Source organism: Pogoniulus pusillus, chromosome 1, assembly GCF_015220805.1.
Source record: "Pogoniulus pusillus isolate bPogPus1 chromosome 1, bPogPus1.pri, whole genome shotgun sequence".
Lineage (NCBI taxonomy): Eukaryota > Metazoa > Chordata > Aves > Piciformes > Lybiidae > Pogoniulus > Pogoniulus pusillus.
Genome location: NC_087264.1, coordinates 24,003,251 through 24,022,884, shown reverse-complemented (window position 1 = coordinate 24,022,884; position 19,634 = coordinate 24,003,251). Strand labels below are relative to the sequence as shown.

General features: G+C 49.2%; 1 protein-coding gene across 2 annotated transcripts; it reads right to left on the bottom strand.

Moving 5' to 3' along the window:
• Positions 1-1,491: 1,491 nt before the first annotated feature.
• On the bottom strand, positions 1,492-15,222 carry MED6 (mediator complex subunit 6). Of its 2 annotated transcripts, none has more exons than XM_064144033.1 (8): positions 15,148-15,222; positions 13,957-14,116; positions 11,830-11,921; positions 6,319-6,401; positions 4,737-4,845; positions 4,169-4,284; positions 3,383-3,410; positions 1,492-1,991 (listed from the first exon to the last, which is right to left on the bottom strand). In XM_064144033.1, the coding sequence occupies exons 1-8, from the start codon at positions 15,167-15,169 to the stop codon at positions 1,861-1,863; spliced, it is 741 nt and encodes a 246-aa protein (XP_064000103.1). In that variant the 5' UTR covers positions 15,170-15,222; the 3' UTR covers positions 1,492-1,860. The 2 variants fall into 2 exon arrangements, with proteins under 2 accessions (XP_064000103.1, XP_064000107.1); XM_064144037.1 differs by lacking the exon at positions 1,492-1,991 and adding an exon at positions 2,069-2,347.
• Positions 15,223-19,634: the final 4,412 nt, after the last annotated feature.

Below are 19,634 nucleotides of genomic sequence, written 5' to 3'. Positions count from 1 at the left end.
CACCCAAATAAATAGTCTTGGAAGTTAAAAGAACAAACTTTAACAATAAAGGTTTTTACATTAGGGGAGTTACAAAGAGGTATAGAGAAGGGAAAACAAGATACAAACATATATATATATATACACACACAACTACCTGAAGGGAGGCTGTAGCCAGGTGGGGGTTGGTCTCTTCTCCCAGGCAACCAGCAACAGAAAAAGAGGACACAGTCTCAAGTTGTGCTGGTGAAGGTATAAGCTGGATGTTAGGAGGAAGTTCTTCACAGAGAGAGTGATAGGTTGGACTGGATGATCTTGGAGGTCTCCTCCAACCTGGTTGATTCTATGTCAGCCTTCTGAACCAAAGGTTAAAATCCACTATCCTGGCAGGAAGAAATGAAGTCTTCTGATTGTGAAGAGATCAGTACATCATAACTCACTCCACTGGGAAGACTTCTCTCCAGTGCTTATCCTCTATGATCCACATTAGGCTACAGAAGGATGCTTGTTGTGTGACTGTTTGTTCTGTGCATGATTACAGGAACAAAGCAACACTTTATCAAAAATTCATCATTCCCTCCAAGACAAAAAGCTGCCTTGAACCTTGAGTGCCTAGTTGTTATTATCAAGTGCTCTGCCACTGAAAAACATACCGAGAATAACTGGAAAAGTATAACACCTTTTGTTCAGAAGCAGTCTGAACAGGCATCCTGGGCTGGCTCAGGAGCTGTGTGGGCAGCAGGACAAGGGAGGTTCTTCTGCCCCTGTACTCAGCACTGCTTAGGCCACTCCTTGAGTGCTGTGTCCAGTCCTGGGCTCCTCAGTTCAAGAGAGATGTTGAAATACTGGAACATGTCCAGAGAAGGGCAGCAAGGCTGGGGAAGGGGCCTGGAGCACAGCCCTGTGAGGAGAGGCTAAAGGAGCTGGGGGTGTGGAGCCTGCAGAAGAGGAGGCTCAGGGCAGACCTCATTGCTGTCTGCAGCTACCTAAAGGGAGGCTGTAGCCAGGTGGGGTTGGGCTCTGCTGCCAGGCAAGCAGCAACACAGCAAGGGGTCAGAGTCTCAAGTTGTGCCAGGGGAGGTCTAGGCTGGATGTTGTTAGGAAGTTGTTGGCAGAGAGAGTGATTGGCATTGGAATGGGCTGCCCAGGGAGGTGGTGGAGTTGCTGTGCCTGGAGGTGTTGAAGCCAAGCCTGGCTAGGGCATTTAGTGCCAAGGCCTGGTTGACTGGATAGGGCTGTGTGATAGATTGGACTGGATGAGCTCGGAGGTCTCTTCCAACCTGGCTGATTCTATGATTCTATAGTTGCATGGATCCGAGTCTCCAGTTCCCAGAACTTTTCTCTGTGTCCCAAGCATACTAAAAGCTTGGCAATTTAGAGCAACCTGAATACTTTAGCTGAACTTTCCTTCCTCAAAACAGTATAAAATATATTCGAGCATCCAAGCGCAATAAATGCTGCCAGCACACATGGTGTACTTACTACTAACAAAGGAAGCATTTAAGAAAGGCATTCTAGCAGCCAGTTTTATTTTCCAAGAATTTAGACTGGTTTGCTTTGGGGTTTATTTTTTTTATAGAAGGTCCTTCTTTTCACCTAGGAAACCAAGATACAAAGACTGCAAGAGTTTGTGAAGGCTTCAGGAGGCTGCAAAATGTGACCAATGAACACTGTTCTCTAAAGACACAGTTCCAAATAAGACGAAAACACTTCTGAGGCAGCTCACATCCTGACATGACCATTTGCCTGCCAGGTTGCTACAGAAAAAGCTCTTAAGGGAGACCTCAGTGCCTGTGGAAGAGATCAAATACAAAGAAAGGGGAGCACCAATCTCCCATTTTCGATGTACTTATTCATCCAGATGCATAAGAATTTCTCTCTTCACTGGAGTCTCATCCGTTTTTCAGGTGGTCCTTTAGTGCCAGAACTCTGCTGAGCATTCTTAACAGCCTCTTTTTCCTCTGGCTTGACAGCTTCAGGGGCTGGTTCTGGCTCCTTCTTGATCTGATCCACTTAAGTAACAGCAAAACAAACAAAAAAAAAAGTTAAACCTCTCGTTTTTATTCCCAAAATTTATTAATCCTCTTCAGAGCACAGAGAAAATATTGCTGATGTCAAAGGGGCAAAATGAATTGCAAAGCTGTAAGAATAACCCAGGACTACATTTGTATCTGTACAGGTCAAAAAGCAGAATAGACTGAAGAGAGACAGTTTGTGCTTTTCCAGCTCAGAGGTTCCTTAGGATCACCTCCAGGCCTTTGGCATGCTTTCGTCAGCTTGGGGCACTAAGCTGTTCCTACATTCACCCTTTCAACTTCCTCGTGCTTTCAAAGACAACTTCTTGCATTTGGACCTTCAGGCAATACAGCTTTACAGACAGAAAGGGTCATTTTTTACAGTTTCACTCTGGCTGTCACAAAATACTCTTATCTAGCACTGTTTTTTTTTCCCTTACCCAGGACTTTGCACAATTAGGCAATGCTACAGTTCCTAACCACCTCAGCTGCAAGGAGGTCATACAGCAACTGGAAGACACTTCTGTATAGAATCACAGAATCTCCCAGGCTGGAAGAGACCTCCAAGCTCATCCAGTCCAACCTAGCACCCAGCCCTATCCAAGCAACCAGACCATGGCACTAAGTGCCCTATCCAGGCTTTGCTTCAACACCTCCAGGGATGGCAACTCCATCACCTCCCTGGGCAGCCCATTGCAATGCCAATCACTCTGTGAAGAACTTCCTCCTAACATCCAGCCTGTACTTCTCCTGGCACAACTTGAGGCAGTGTCCCCTTCCTCTGTTGCTGGTTGCCTGGCAGCAGAGCCCAACCCCACCTGGCTACAGCCTCCCTTCAGGGAGCTGCAGACAGCAATGAGCTCTGCCTTGAGCCTCCTCTTCTGCAGGCTGCACACCCCCAGCTCCCTCAGCCTCTCCTCACAGGGCTGTGCACCAGGCCCCTCCCCAGCCTTGCTGCCCTTCTCTGGACATGTTACAGCACCTCAACATCTCTCCTGAATTGAGGAGCCCAGAACTGGACACAGCACTCCAGGGGTGGCCTGAGCAGTGCTGAGCACAGGGGCAGAATAATCTCCCTTGTCCTGCTGGCCACACTGCTCCTGAGCCAGCCCAGGATGCCATTGGCTCTGCTGCCCACCTGGGCACACTGCTGCCTCATCTTCAGCTCCTCTCTATCAGCACCCTCAGGTCCCTTTTTTCCTGGCTGCTCTCAGCCACTCTGGCCCTAGCCTGTAATGCTGCTTGGGGTTGTTGTGGCCAAAGTGCAGAACCCTGCAACTGGCTTTGTTCAGTCTCATCCCATTGGCCTCTGCCCACCCATCCAGCCTGGCCAGGTCCCTCTGTATAAAGCCTATTTCTTAAGTTAGGTGAGAATATTAGAGTTTTACCTGGGACAGGCTTTTCTCCAGGCTTTTGCTGTTGGGGAGGAAATAAAAACAGAAAAGAACACATCATTGGAAACAAAGTCATAGTTCTTAACCCTTTCTAGTATTCATTTAGGAATATAAGCCTAGCAACATCCTCTTAACAGGTCAGCGTAGAAGGAAAGGCTAAATAGACTTTAAACAACATGCAGTTAATGTTTTACAACATTCAGTTTTCCCTTTGAGAACTAGAAAGCACTAAACAAAAAAATAACTAGCCAGTCTTTCCCACCTTGAGAAGTAAATCGTTTTGTGTGATGCTGTAAACACTATTTCCTTTGCTCCCCAGCAGAAGTCCCGGTGGAACAAATAAGGACTAAAGACAATGGGAGGTAATCACAACCACCTCAGAGAATGCCAGGAATTTCCATGATAATTAGCAAGCCTCCAGAACAAAGGAGCAGCTAAAACAAAACAGCTGTGGTGGATTGATTGAGCTCTCAAAGCAGAAAACTGGAAGCAGCACCAGAATCTGACAGCTGACAAGGGCAGATCCTCTGTGATTAGATAACGAACCTGTGTAACAAGATACACCTTTGCTTTTGCCAAGGTCTTAAAAGCTTCTGCAATTACAAAGGGGAATCCTGAACTGCAATCAGAGCCTTCGATTTCAAATGCATTAGCTTGTCTGCATCTAGAGTCCAGTTTAGTCTGTTATCGCTGCAGAAAGCCCACAGAATTCCCATTCCACTTCAGCTGCTTTATGTTCTAAGCAACTTTCAGCAATACTCTGGCTGGTAGGTGTCATACCTGAACAAATCTGGGAGGAAACTTCTGCCTCAGGTCTAGGAGCAAAGCATCTACTCGTTGCCTTTGGAAAATAGAACTTGGTTCTTCTTTCTTCTTGGCTTTTGGTTTAGCTTTCTCTGCAAGTCATACAAACACCAGAGGAAGCTGTAGTAAAGGTTCTGTTCTTTCAGCGGCCATTTGTTGTATGACAAGTTGGCAATTGTCTCATCTCTGAACTTCACCTACACTTCCCTTTGGCAGGGGGCAGGTGGTGTGGGAGATCGATTAAACACAATTCTTACCTCCTGAACAAACTGGTTTGGCTTCTGAAAATGTGCTTTGGTCTCCAGTGGGTTAAAGAGTTGCCCACTTCACAGACTCATTTTTATCTCTCACTCATGCCTCAATATTCACCCCCACCAGCAACACAGAAGACCAAGATTCACCTCACCTAATAGGGAGCACTGGCTTACACTTCAGGTAGACAAATGCTTACCTCATCTCTACGTCATCACTGTGTACTGCCTCAAGCTTTCCTTTGCCTTACCTCCCCTCTCCCAGAGTATGCAGGATCAGCCAGGAATCATACCTCGTTCCTCTTGATCTTTGAAATGCCACCAGTAGCCTTTGGATGGGTGATAGCGACAGTAGGACATAGCTTCTTCAAAAGCAGACTGAATTCCATGCACTGCAGTGAGCTTTCATAACAAGAATATAAGGCAGCACTCAGAATTTAAGGAGAAAAAACAACAAACAACATGGTTTTGAAAGCAGGAATTCTAGAATTGGTATTCTATATTCGTTTTTGTTCTGGGAGGGAAACTTGGGACACTTAGTTCTGAACCAAGAATGTGATCTTTTTAACAAGCTCTTACAAGACCTTTCCTGATGACCTTTCTAAGATCTAAAAGGACTTGAAAGACCTTTCCAAACTGAGAGAGTAAAACTTGCAAAAGCAGCAGTTTACTAGAACAAATCAAAACAAACCAAAGTATCTCATTTAAAAATAAATACCACCTCAGCTTAAAACTGTAAGCCTCATTTAAAGAGAAATACTGCACTACTTCAGCATTGCTCAGGCATTGCCGAGTATGTGTTCACTTGTTATTTCACAGAATCATAGAAGCAAACAGGTTGGAAAAGACCTCCAAGATGATCCATTTCAATGCCAATCACTCTCTCTGACAACAGCTTCCTCCTAACATCCAGCCTAGACCTCCCCTGACACAGCTTGAGACTGTGTCCCCTTGTTGTGTTGCTGCTTGCCTGGCAGAAGAGACCAACCCCACCTGGCTACAGCCTCCCTTCAGGTAGCTGCAGACAGCAATGAGCTCTGCCCTGAGCCTCCTCTTCTGCAGGCTGCACACCCCCAGCTCCCTCAGCCTCTCCTCACAGGGTTTGTGTTCCAGGCCCCTCCCCAGCTTCGTTGCCCATCTCTGGACATGTTACAGCACCTCAACATCCCTCTGGAATGGAGGAGCCCAGAACTGGACACAGCACTCAAGGGGTGGCTTGAGCAGTGCTGAGCACAGGGGCAGAAGAACCTCCCTTGTCCTGCTGCCCACACTGCTCCTGAGCCAGCCCAAGATGCCATTGGCTCTGCTGCCCACCTGGGTACACTGCTGCCTCCTCTTCAGCTCTTCTCTACCAGCACCCCCAGGTCCCTTTTTTCCTGGCTGCTCTCAGCCACTCTGTCCCCAGCCTGTAGTGCTGCTTGGGGTTGTTGTGGCCAAAGTGCAGAACCCTGCACTTGGCCTTGTTCAATCTCATCCCATTGGCCTCTGCCCACCCATCCAGCCTGGCCAGGTCCCTCTGCAGGGCTCTCCTACCCTCCAATATATTTGTCATGTCATTTTTCTTTTGACTATTCAAACTTCATACTGTTCCACCAGTTGTGAAGCTGCAGTTATTCTGATCCTTAAACTGTCACAGGTTGAGTTGGAACTGCTGATATTAAATACCATGTTGCTCAACAATGTATCTTGCTTTTTGGTCCATGCTGCGCTCTCCCTGGGGCTTTCATTTCAGTGTGGGATGTACATGGTATTAACCACTTTGTATTACACAGGATCTTTCCTCAAGCAGTAAGGGAGGGATTCAAACAGCCTGGGGGACAGCCAAAAGTAAAAGCAGATAGAAAGCAGCATGTATGAAAGTCACAGAACACTTACAACTCTGGAGTTAATGACAGAGCCTAAGTCGGGTGCCTGATATATCACTCCAGCAATAATATAGTAGTCAGCCAATGGAATAACTGTGTGAAGAAAAAAAAGACAGGATCAGTTTAAAGCTCTTGCTGAAGACTGTGTGCTGCTGCTGAATTTCACTAGTTACAGCAGACATTGCAATATTCTTCTCCAAGTTTCTCTTCTAAACCTTTTCCTTCAAGGTGCTTTACTTGCATACTTGCACCTTAGCCAGACTGATGAAGGGAACAAGGTCTGTTTACCAATAGGAAAGCATCAGCTCTAAAGTCCTGTCCTACTGCAAACAAACAACTGACCTTTCAAGAGCTGGGATTTTGAGAGCTACACAAGAGGAATTAAGTGATCTGCAGCAAAAGTCATTCCATTTGCCTTTACTACTGGTAGAAACCCACAACAATGTAAGATTTCATTCTTCTGGCCTCAGCTTTCACTAACTTGGTCTCACAGAGCCAGCGGTAGCTAAGCAGGCACAGAACACACTGTTCTGAATGAATAACACTCTGCCAAAAAACCCTCTCAACTACCTTCTGAAGGCACTTGCTAAATCACATTTGGAATATCTACTGACCAACCAAAACTTCTGTAGTGTAGAGGGGCATCATAACTGCCTACATAATACTCCTGCCAACCATTCCTCAATCAAGAAACTACAGCAATGCTTTCGGCTTGACATTCCTATGGATCTTACCTGCACAAATGTTTGTTCCAGGTCCTCTATCTGGAGGATGTGTTTACTGACAAGGCAGAATTCATCCACTACTTTCACATAAGAACCTTAGACACCTGCCTAAATAAAGACAGATGGGCACTCCTGGGAGTGGTACAGCCAGTGCCCACTTCTCAAAAGCAAGAGGTTCTCAGTGTCTCTTTACAAGTGGTACAAGACACAGGACAGCAGCCTGAGTGTCTTATAGCTGTGTAGCAGAGCAACTCACTTTCCTGGATGGGTAATTCTCTCTAAGCAGCAACGTAAACATTTCTCCATAATCACTTGGCATAAAATACATACACACTTAAAAAAATAAACCCCACAGAACTCATAAGACAGACCTGCACCAGTTCCAAGTACTCAGCACTAGCAGTGAACTCACAGAACCATAGAATCAACCACCTTGGAAGAGACCACCACCATCATCCAGGCCAACCGAGCACCCAGCCCTATCCAGTCAACCAGACCATGGCACTAAGTGCCCCAGCCAGGCTTGGCTTCAACACCTCCAGGGATGACGACTCCACCACCTCCCTGGGCAGCCTATTCCAATGCCAATCACTCTCTCTGACAACAACTTCCTCCTAACACCCAACCTAGACCTCCCCTGGCACAGCTTGAGACTCTGTCACCTTCTTCTGTTGCTGGTGCCTGGCAGCAGAGCCCAACCCCACCTGGCTACAGCCTCCCTTCAGGTAGCTGCAGTCAGCAATGAGGTCTGCCCTGAGCCTCCTCTTCTGCAAGCTGCACACTCCCAGCTCCCTCAGCCTCTCCTCACAGGACTGTGCTCCAGGCCCCTCCCCAGCTTCACTGTCCTTCTCTGGTCACGTTCCAGCACCTCAACACCTCTCTTGAATTGAGGAGCCCAGAACTGGACACAGAACTCAAGGTGTGGCCTGAGCAGTGCTGAGTACAGGGACAGAATAACCTCTCTTGACCTTTGGACACGTTCCAGTATCTCAGCATCTCGTTCCATTCTAATCTGCCATCCCCATCCTCTCATTGCAAATACACTACTATATGTGCTATGATAACATGAAAGCCATGGGTAACATATGAGCTAGGGAATCAAGGCTGCCAGCATGAACTGTACAGTCACAAGGAGAAAAATGCTACCAGACAAGTCCCAGTTAAGTTTCACCAAACACATTTGCACTACAGCAAAAGTCAGAATGGATAACCCTGGGGAAACCCTAACTCTGCTCTTGGTCTAAAAAATGTCAACCCAGGAAATTCAGGGCTGCATTTTTACTCACCTTTTGAAAGCTAGATCCAAAATCTTTAATAAAGAAACAACTTGGAAAACCTACTAAAGGAGAAACCATCTATGTCCTTGTTCAGTATGAAAATGCAATACAATGAGGTTGTGATGGTTTGGGTGTTCTCCACCCCCCACACTTTAGAAATCACCCAGACTAGAGTCAGCTGGCTCTGGAAATATGAATGAAGCTTATATTTACAGCTGGCACAATATACAAGCAGATATTTACAGTATATACAGTTATAGACAGAAATAGACAAGGTAAAAGGTAATACAGAAACACAACTCCCCTCCCAGAAACCTGAGTCCCCAGGAGGGGCTCCCAACCACCCCTACACCTTCCCCCCTGCCCCTCTCGACCTTACCCCAGTCCCAAGGAAGAATGGAGGTTCGGCCAGAGGTTAAGAAGCAAAGTGGGTTAGCCCAAAATGGAGGGTGAGGTTAGAGAGATGCAGCTCAGCCAACAGCCCCAGCGAGAGTGATGCCAAGAGTGTGAGCTAATGTTCTTATTTCTTGTTCCTATACTTCTCAGCAAGCCTGTGAGTGAAGTAGACATCACCATTGTTTTCCTCTCACAGCCTGTGATCTAGTTCTTCTCACCAAAACATTCCAGCCTGCTTCAAACTAGCACAGAGGTCATTACCTGATACAACCAAAGAAGCAGCATTGCTAGGCAAGACTACGTCCTGAGGAAGAATAAAATGCACATGCAGAGCCTAAGTCACCAAAAAACAGTTCAGCAATAACTGGCATTAACCCTGCCCTGCTCTTCAATGAAGCTTACTCTGAAATAACCTGTATTATTTGATGCATATATGCAGTAAATACAGAAGACATAGAATCAGAGAATCAGTCAGGGTTGGAAGGGACCACAAGGAGCAGCCAGCACCAATCCCCCTGCCATGGACAGGGACACCCTACCCTAGAACAGGCTGCCCACAGCCTCAGCCAGCCTGTCCTTAAAACATCTCCAGGCATGGGGCCTCAACCACCTCCCTGAGCAACCTAGTCCAGCCTCTCACCACTCTCATGCTCAACAACTTCTTCCTCACCTCCCACCTGACTCTCCCCACCTCCAGCTTTGCTCCATTCCCCCCAGTCCTCTCATGCCCTGACAGCCTAAAAAGTCCCTCCCCAGCTTTTCTGGAGGCCACTTCAGATCCTGGAAGGCCACAAGAAGGTCACCTGGGAGCCTTCTCTTCTGCAGACTCAACAGCCCCAACTCTTTCAGTCTGGGCTCACAGCAGAGCTGCTGCAGCCCTCTCAGCATCCTCCTGGCCCTGCTCTGGACACACTCCAGCATCTCCACATCCCTCTTGTAACGGGAGCTCCAGAACTGGATGCAGTACTCCAGGTGGCATCTCAGCAGAGCAGAGGGGGAGAATCAGCTCCCTGGCCCTGCTGGCCACACTTCTCCTGCTGCAACCCAGGAGCTGGTAAAGATCCTACTCATCAGTATAACAAATCCACACCTTAAGGTGAAAATAGTGCAGAATAAGAGAAGGACACAATCTACACAGATGCCTGAAGGACCCCTCTCCTCATGGCTCTCCAAAACACATCAGTCATACACCAGCCATTGCATCTCATGTCGCTAACTAAGGATTTCGGCAGTCTTACACACAAATCATTACAAAGAATACTGCCAAGGCTAAGGGCACGAATGCTGTTAGCAGTTCCCTATGGTGTAATGTACCGCAGGGCAACCCCTTCTTATTGCACTGTCCTCATGTCACCACCAGATGGCAGCCCCTGCTGTCAGCCCAGGAGAGGTCAGCCAAAACCACCTTCACCTCACCACGAAGCCTCGGAGCTGAACCAGGGACACTTTCAAAGGCGTTGGTATTTTGTAGGAAGCTGTTGAATTCTGTAACGGTGTGCTTCCAAAGGGATTGGGGAAGACAACGGGAGGAACTTGTGTAGCTCGTCACCAGGTGATAGCTTGGCTAGGGACTTAACAGGAGCCAAGAGACAGACCTGATAAGACATAGGAGCATACACCCAAAGGACAGTGTCTGAGAAGATTCAGTCACAGGAGAGGATATAATCGCCTGCCATTAGGAGCTGTTAGAACACCGGGGGTGACAGGTAAGTGCCAAGCGACTGAGAAGTCACAATAGCTACGAACAATGTACAAGGTGGGGAAAGGACAATGATTTCTGGCCAAACTGGTGCATATAGAATCACACAATCAAATACGTTGGAAGAGACCTCCAAGCTCAGCCAGCCCAACCTGGCACCAGCCCTAGCCAATCAACCAGACCATGGCACTAAGTGCCTCAGCCAGGCTTGGCTTCAACACCTCCAGGCACGGTGACTCCACCACCTCCCTGGTCAGCCCATTCCAGTGCCAATCACTCTCTCTGACAACAACTTCCTCCTAACATTCACCCTAAACCTCCCCTGGCACAGCTTGAGACTCTGACCCCTTGCTGTGTTGCTGCTTGCCTGGCAGAAGAGCCCAACCCCACCTGGCTACAGCCTCCCTTCAGGGAGCTGCAGACAGCAATGAGGTCTGCCCTGAGCCTCCTCTTCTGCAGGCTGCACACCCCCAGCTCCCTCAGCCTCTCCTCACAGGGCTCTGCTCCAGTCTCCTCACCAGCTTCGTTGCCCATCTCTGGACATGTTACAGCACCTCAACATCTCTCTGGAATGGAGGATCCCAGAACTGGACACAGCACTCAAGGGGTGACCTGAGCAGTGCTGAGCACAGGGGCAGAAGAACCTCCCTTGTCCGGCTGGCCACACTGCTCCTGAGCCAGCCCAGGATGCCATTGGCTCTGCTGCTCACCTGGGCACACTGCTGCCTCATCTTCAGCCTACTGTCTACCAGCACCCCCAGGTCCCTTTTTTCCTGGCTGCTCTCAGCCACTCTGTCCCCAGCCTGTAGTGCTGCTTGGGGTTGTTGGGGCCAAAGTACAGAACCCTGCACTTGGCCTTGTTCAGTCTCATCCCATTGGCCTCTGCCCACCCATCCAGCCTGGCCAGGTCCCTCTGCAGGGCTACCCTCCAACAGCTCCACAGCTGCTCCTAGCTTGGTGTCATCTGCAAACTTACTGATGCTGGACTCAATCCCCTGGTCCAGATCATCACTAAAGATATTGAACAGGACTGGGCCCGTTGCTGGTCCTCGGGGAACACCACTGGTGCCTGCTGCCAGCTGGATTCGGCACCATTCACCACCACTGTCTGGGCTCAGCCCTTCAGCCAGTTCTGGACCCATATCAGAGTGAATCTGTATGTTTATATACCACAAAAGCCCATGGGTTCATGGATTTGGCAGCAGACACTTCGGGGAAGACTCTGGCACACTCCAGCGCTGCCATGAAGAACCCCAACTTGATACAACTCATTTGCTACCACGTGTCATTTCGCATGTCTTTGTTTCATAGCCTTTTATTTAGACTTAAGATAAAGGTAGAAAAGGGGAACCAGAAGTGCTTAAACACAAACTGTGAACAGAAAAAAGCAACTAGCTGACTTGCCTTCTCAGCAGTGACTGTACCTTGTGTTGGAGACTGCCTTTGCTGTTTTCGGATAATGAAGAGAATGGGCTCTTGAGTGTGAAGGAGGATATACTCCACTCCAACCATCTGGCTGAAAAAGAAGCAACTACAATAACTCTCTTCCTCAAAGTAAACTCTGTAGGATGAGAAGAGCTACCAAAGGGCTTGGCAGTAAAGTGATGAAGCTCAGATGCTTTGGAAGCTTTTCAATATAATGTGCAGTAAACAAAGGGATATGGTTTCCTGAGCCAGCTGTCAAAACACAGTTGCATGTATGAAGAGAGTTATAGCAGCCTGACCCAGTGTCTAAGTAGCACATGATCAAACAAACACACAGCAAGCTAACCATCTATCCTCACAGAGACGTCATTTAAACATAGAAACAAAGTGTCACTGTATGAGGGGTTGAGGCCCCATCCCTGGGGGTGTTTAAGGCCAGACTGAATGGGGCTCTGGCCAGCCTGATCTAGGGTAGGGTGTCCCTGCCCATGGCAGAGGGGTTGGAACTGAATGATCCTTGTGCTCCCTTCTAACCCTGACTGATTCTGTGATTCTATGATGTCACCACCTGTGTGTCTGATGTGAAAGCCCCTCTGCAATTACATCTGAGCACAAGTGCCTTTGCCAACGAACTCCTCGCTCAGCTTGCACTCTCCCTTGTGGAGCCTTTAAATAGCTCTCAAGCATCCCACTTGTGCTCACTGTAGCAGATGGGGAACTGCAAAGAAAGTTAACTCACACACGCTGCAATCTCATTACACAACCATCTGTGATCAGATTATTTATGGCACTCACTGCTTTTATTATCCATACTAAAAATCCAGCTCTTCAGAGGAATTACATACTAATCATGGCAGATAGCCAGGGGGAAGCAGAAACACAAACTATTTATGAAGTACCCCCCAACATAAATCCTACTCATCACAGAAAAACACTGAACTACGTTAAGTGTTCCTTGGGTTCTCTTGAGCTGGAAGGCTGGGAGAAGACAGATTTCCTCACTTACAGAACTATCTAAATGTAAGTTAGGGGAATCTCAGAACATGCTTCATTCATTCTTCATGCCTAACACAGGAGGAAGCAGAAGACCTTCAAACACACAAAAAAACCAACCCTGGATTCCTTGGCAAGTGGTAGGAGCAAAAAGCACAGAACAGGATGTTTCCTGCACAGAATCATAGAATCAACCAGGTTGGAAGAGAACTCCAAGCTCATCCAGTCCAACCTAGCACCCAGCCCTATCCAGTCAACCAGGCCATGGCAATAAGTGCCCCAGCCAGGCTTGGCTTCAACACCTCCAGGCACAGCAACTCCACCACCTCCCTGGGCAGCCCATTCCAATGCCAATCACTCTCTCTGACAACAACTTCCTCCTAACATCCAGCCTAGACCTCCCCTGGCACAGCCTGAGACTCTGTCCCCTTGTTCTGTTGCTGCTTGCCTGGCAGCAGAGCCCAACCCCACCTGGCTACAGCCTCCCTTCAGGGAGTTGTAGACAGCAATGAGGTCTGCCCTGAGCCTCCTCTTCTGCAGGCTGCACACCCCCAGCTCCCTCAGCCTCTCCTCACAGGGCTGTGCTCCAGGTCCCTCACCAGCTTTGTTGCCTTTCTCTGGACATGTTCCAGTATTTCAGCTTCTCTCTTGAATTGAGGAGCCCGGAACTGGACACAGCACTCAAGGTGTGGCCTGAGCAGCGCTGAGCACAGGGGCAGAAGAACCTCCCTTGTCCGGCTGCCCACACTGCTCCTGAGCCAGCCCAGGATGCCATTGGCTCTGCTGCCCACCTGGGCACTGCTGCCTCCTCTTCGGCTCCTCTCTCCCAGCACCCCCAGGTCCCTTTTTTCCTGGCTGCTCTCAGCCACTCTGTCCCCAGCCTGTAGTACTGCCTGGGGTTGTCGTGGCCAAAGTGCAGAACCCTGCACTTGGCCTTGTTCAATCTCATCCCATTGGCCTCTGCCCACCCATCCAGCCTGGCCTGGTCCCTCTGCAGGGGAGGAGCCCAGAACTGGATGCAACACTCAAGGCGTGGCCTGACCAGGGTTGAGCATGCTTCTATTCAATCATCAGAGCCTCCTGATGGAGAGACAAAGGACAACGTATGGAAGCAGCTCCAAATTAGAACTTACTTCAAATGGTCCAAGGTCATCCGCTGCATTTTGACCACTTCGTTGTTACATGTTCGGTCATAGAATGGGTTACTTCGCTCTGAGAAATAGTCCAACACGTTCCCATTGTTCAGTACTGGAACCAAGGAGCTGTCCACCCAGGAAATTCCCAAGAGATTATCTGGGAAGAGAAATAATCACTGACTACCAAACGAGGCAGAAGCACTACAAGTAACTCCAAATCGCCAGTGGTTGATGACTGTAGCTGCAGAAGGTGGTGGAACAGAGCATCACAGCCCAGTTCTAAGTGAAAATGTTTCATACACTTCTAGCAGCAACTGCTGTCCTTGAACCTGTTGCACTTCTGCTGGAGATACACAATACAAGCAGGTTTTTAGTGCACTGTTTTTTGCCCTGACCACTACCTGCTGGTGTACCTCTATGCCTCAAGAATGGACGCAGGCTCTGTGTGCACACGTGGGAGCTGTGCTGGTGGGAGGTAGCTGGCTTGGAGATGCTGTGTAAGGTTACCGCACTGCATCAACCCATCAATCTGACACAGAGCATGCTTTATGGGCCACAGCTCCAGCTCGGTATACAAATAACCCAAAGCCTGGCTCCTTTGGAAAGCTGGCTCTCGGTAAGTTAGCTGGATTCACAACCACAGAGTCAGGCAGCGTTGGAAGGGAGCACAAGGATCATCCGGTTCCAACCCCCCTGCCATGGGCAGGGACACCCTACCCTAGAGCAGATCCTTCTGTTATTTGAGGTATGACGAAGAGAGGACGGTGCTCCTGCTTCCCCGTTTCGTTCAAACCCGGCAGTTTTGGTGCAATTCGCATCACAAATGCAGCATTAAAGTGCATTCCGAGGCACTACCAAAGGACGCAGCTCTGCCAGTCCCGCACCTTTGGCCCACTAACTTGGAGCGAACACCAGCACCGCAACCTGCAGCCACCCAGGCAGGTGACCACTACACAACTCTCTTCTTTCAGCCTCGACAGCCCAGGGGCAGCCAGGCGCCGCGCCCTGCCCCGCGGCGGGAGCTCATCCCTTCGCGGCTCCCGGGGCGCCCCGAGCGCAGCCCAGGGCAGCAGGCAGGACTCACGGCTGGACGCGGAGGCAGCCCCCCCCCGGGGCCTGCAGCCGCGGAGACCGCTCCCCGCTGGGCAGGCTCGCTAGCGAAAGGAGCCAGGGGCGCCTCGGCCCTACCTCGGATATCCACCGCCGCCATGGCCGCTCCGCGCACTTCCGCCGCCGCCCGGCACGGCAGGGAGCGGCGCCGAGGAGCGGAAGCGGGGCGGGGCCAAAGTGGAGGGGCGGGGCCAAAGGCGGAGGGGCGGGGCCAGCAGAGCCGCACGGAACGCAACGGGGCGGGGCTGGAGGAGTCGTCTCGGCGCCCAGGTGCGGCCGAGGGCAGCGCCGGTGCGGAGCGCAGCGCTGCGCTGTCCCGGGTGGTGCTCCCTCCGCTGCCGCAGTGAGCGGCTTCACACCTGCGGTTTCAGTTAGAACAGAACCGATTCTGCTCAGCGATTTTACTTTCGGCGCAGTCTCTCTTAAGCGACGGCACCTTAGGAAGTCAACGGCATGTCTTCGCAGACAGCGTCTGCGTCTGCAAGTGATAGCGTTCAGTGCTTACACTTGCATTGCAGGATCGGTATGGCCATAAAGGCTCTTGTTTGCACTTGCCTCCGTGCAGACCAAGGTCACTGCTAAATCTTGTGTACCACGTTGTAGGAGGAGCAGACAGGAAGGGTGACCCTAAACTGACCAGCAAGGTATTCCGTTCCATATATGTCATATACAGTAGAAAGATGAGGCATGACAATGGTCAGGGTTCTTCAATCACCGACGACCAAGGACTCTGTCCATTCAGTTTCCAATCCTTACCCATGAGTTTCTGCATCCAGTGCCAGAACCCAGCTCCAGAATCTGTTTTCCATCTGTCACTGAGCCTGAGACTTCCCCAGTGCCTGCTCACAGCACCAGTGGTGTTGGTGACATAATTGTCGTTATGGGTGCTGGGCTTGTGTACCTTGCATCTATTCCTGTGTACCTTGCATCTATTCCACCTTGTATACCATGCATCTGTTCCACCTTGTGTACCTTGCGTCTATTCCACCCTGTGTACCTTGCATCTATTCCACCTTGTGTACCTTGCATCTGTTCCACCTTGTATACCTTGCATGTATTCCACCTTGTGTACCTTGCATCTATTCCACCTTGTGTACCTTGCATCTGTTCCACCTTGTATACCTTGCATCTATTCCACCTTGTGTACCTTGCATCTATTCCACCCTGTGTACCTTGCATCTGTTCCATATTGTGTATCTTGCATCTATTCCACCTTGTGTACCTTGCATCTGTTCCACCTTGTGTACCTTGCCTCTATTCCATCTTGTATACCTTTGCATCTATTCCACCTTGTGTACCTTGCATCTATTCCACCCTGTGTACCTTGCATCTATTCCACCTTGTGTACCTTGCATGTATTCCACCCTGTGTACCTTGCATCTGTTCCACCTTGTGTACCTTGCATCTGTTCCACCTTGTATACCTTGCATGTATTCCACCTTGTGTACCTTGCATCTGTTCCATATTGTGTACCTTGCATCTGTTCCACCTTGTATACCTTGCATGTATTCCACCCTGTGTACCTTGCATCTGTTCCATATTGTGTATCTTGCATCTGTTCCACATTGTGTACCTTGCATCTGTTCCACCTTGTGTATCATTTTCACCAAAGCTGTTTTGGTTTTCTTTTCAACCCATCAGTCTGTCTTCCTTATTGCCTTTCTCCTCCCCATGAGGAAGGGAGAGGGGATAATAAAGAGTGCCTGTCACTCCTTTAGTGTACAGCCCAGCAATAACCCTTGACAGATACATAATGACAGCATTAGTGACAAAATCTAAAGGTATTTTAAATGCTAATTCTGAGCTGTTTGTTCAAAACCAGAGATACAGGCATTTTTAAATTGTTTTCACCTCCTCTGGGACCTCTGGTAATTGCCACTCACTTTGGGGGTGACCGCAATGTGGGAAGCATGTTCCTGCTGAGCATCACACTCAGTCTGGTTGAGTTGAGTGGGATGTTTAAGATCACACCACCAAAACACTGTGTGGTTCCTATCCTGAGGTTTGGCCCTTGGCATTTTGACATCACTGGTCATTTATATGCTGAAGAAGAACATTCAGTGGGTGGAAGAAGATTAACAAGCTTTTTATCTAGATTGACAACCACAATGCACCAATGTGCTCTACAGAGCATTCCATACTCCTGCACCCTGCTAGCATAGCCCCACACACCCATCTCTCCTGAGCCTTTGTGGAGGGCTTCCAAGATCAGCTGTTCTCTTGCTGGGAGCAGCTGGACCTGTGAAGAGAGCCTGAAGGTTGTCACCTTAGTGACGGTACAGGTGATGGAATTTCTTCCCCTTCCATTGGCAATTTGTTGTGCACAAGATACACTAAAGGAGTGTTATTATTTTATGGGAGAGCCCAAAAGTTAGGATAAACTAGAGATAATGCTGCTTATTTGCTTTTTATTCAGTCTTCTTGAAGCAGTGCACTACAAGATGGATTTTAATTGCATGACCAGAGGACTCCTGTCTCATTCAGTATGTTAGAGTCACTATATGACTTGAGGATACACCAGGCTCGTTTTCTGTGATGGAGAGCTGTCTGCAGAACACTTGCTTTGCATGTTTCAGAGGTTAGCAGATGTCAAGCTACCAAGTGAAAGTTGCAGAAAGTGAAAGTAGCAAGCAGTGGAGGCAGAAGAATGCTGCTCTGGAGAGCTGGGCTCTATTCTGGGCAGTGATGCAGTCTGACATTATATTAATGAAGCTTTTTCCAACCTAACGTGGCAGAGTTGCCTGTAACTTCAATTCCTCATTGTCTGGAGAGTGACACCAGACTTAGAGATGTGCTGAGTCCTTGCTGCATGTAAAGTTACGGTGGTCATGCTTTGTCTGCTTTGTAGTTCTCTGCACTCAGAGAACTTGAGTTCTCTCTGTTTAAGCATCTCAAAAAACACTGGGATTTTGTTTAGTAACCTCTGAGCCCCAACACTGCATTTCTAAAAAGAAGAGCAGTAACAGGTTACCATAGAATCAGAGAGTCAGTCAGGGTTGGGAGGGACCACAAGGATCAACCAGCTCCAACCCCCCTGCCATGCCCAGGGACACCCTACCCTAGATCAGGCTGCCCACAGCCTCAGCCAGCCTGCCCTTAAAACATCTCCAGCCATGGGGCCTCAACCATCTCCCTGGGCAACCCATTCCAGCCTCTCACCACTCTCTTGCTCAACAACTTCCTCCTCACCTCCAGCCTGACTCTCCCCACCTCCAGCTTTGCTCCATTCTCCCCAGTTCTGGCACTAAAATGTCCCTCCCCAGCTTTTTTGAAGGATCCCTTCAGAACCTGGAAGGCCATGAGAAGGTCACCTGGGAGCCTCCTCTTCTGTAGCCTGCACAGCCCCAACTCTTTCAGTCTGTGCTCACAGCAGAGCTGCTGCAGCCCTCTCAGCATCCTCCTGGCCCTGCTCTGGACACATTCCAGCATCTCCACATCCCTCTTGGAATGGGGGCTCCAGAACTGGATGCAGTACTCCAGGTGGGGTCTCAGCAGAGCAGAGCAGAGGGGGAGAATCAGCTCCCTGGCCCTGCTGGCCACACTTCTCCTGATGCTGCAGCCCAGGCTCTGCTTGGCTTTCTGGGCTGCAGGTGCACACTGCTGGCTCCTGTTGAGCTTCTCCTCCACCAGCATCCCCAGGTCCCTCTCCTCAGGGCTGCTCTCCAGACACTCACTGCCCAGCCTGGAGTTGTGCTTGGCATTGCCTCCACCCAGCTGCAGGACCTTGCACTTGGTTTTGTTGAACCTCCTGAGGTTGGCTTGTGCCCACCTCTGCAGCTTGCCCAGGTCCCTCTGGATGGATCCCTGCCCTCCAGCCTGGCTGCTGCACCACACAGCTTGGTGTGCTCAGCAAACTTGCTGAGTCTGCACTCAGTGCCTCTGTTCATGGCACCCACAAAGATGCTGGACAAGACTGGTCCCAGGATTGATGACTGAGGGACTCCACTTGTCCCTGGCCTGCACTTGGCCATGGAACCATTGGCAGCCACTCTTTGTGTGCAGCCATCAAGCCAGTTCTTTATCCATCCAGTGCCCCACTCATCAAACCCCTGTGTCACCAGCTTGGAAACCAGGATGTGATGTGGGACAGTGTCAAAGGTCTTGCTCAGGTCCAAGTAAATGCCATCAGTTGCTTGCCCCCCTCATCTGTTCATGTTGTGACCTGTTCCTAGAAGGCCACCAGGTTTGTCAGGCAGGATTTGCACATTCTTTAGGTCTGATTTGCTTATGAACATAAATGTAATGTCTTAAAAAATTTAAAGATTCTGGGGTGGTTAGTGTCATGAGGGAATTAATTAAAGGATTTGGTTAATGTGCAATAAAGAAGTAGAAAAGATTGAACCAGAGAAGAAAACAAAGTACTGAGCAGAGGAGCACTCCCCATCCTTACCACTGCATACAAAAGAAAGATTTAAGCATGTGGCACTTCATAATTTTTAGCAGCACAGCTAGAAGAAAAATCTAAACTAACCTCTTCTTCTGTTGTTGTTTCAGTTTTGCTATTTCTGAGTGCTCATCTCTGTTACTGAGATGATATCCTGTGCCATATGCTTTTCCACCAGGTA

Coding starts and splice junctions, on each gene's coding strand:
- MED6 (XM_064144033.1), bottom strand. CDS start 15,169: ATGGCGGCGGTGGATATCCGAG. Junction 11,922..13,956: donor ATGACCTTGGACCATTTGAA/GTAAGTTCTAAT, acceptor CTTCTTTTTCAG/CCAGATGGTTGGAGTGGAGT. Junction 4,846..6,318: donor CTGTCATTAACTCCAGAGTT/GTAAGTGTTCTG, acceptor TTGTTATGAAAG/CTCACTGCAGTGCATGGAAT.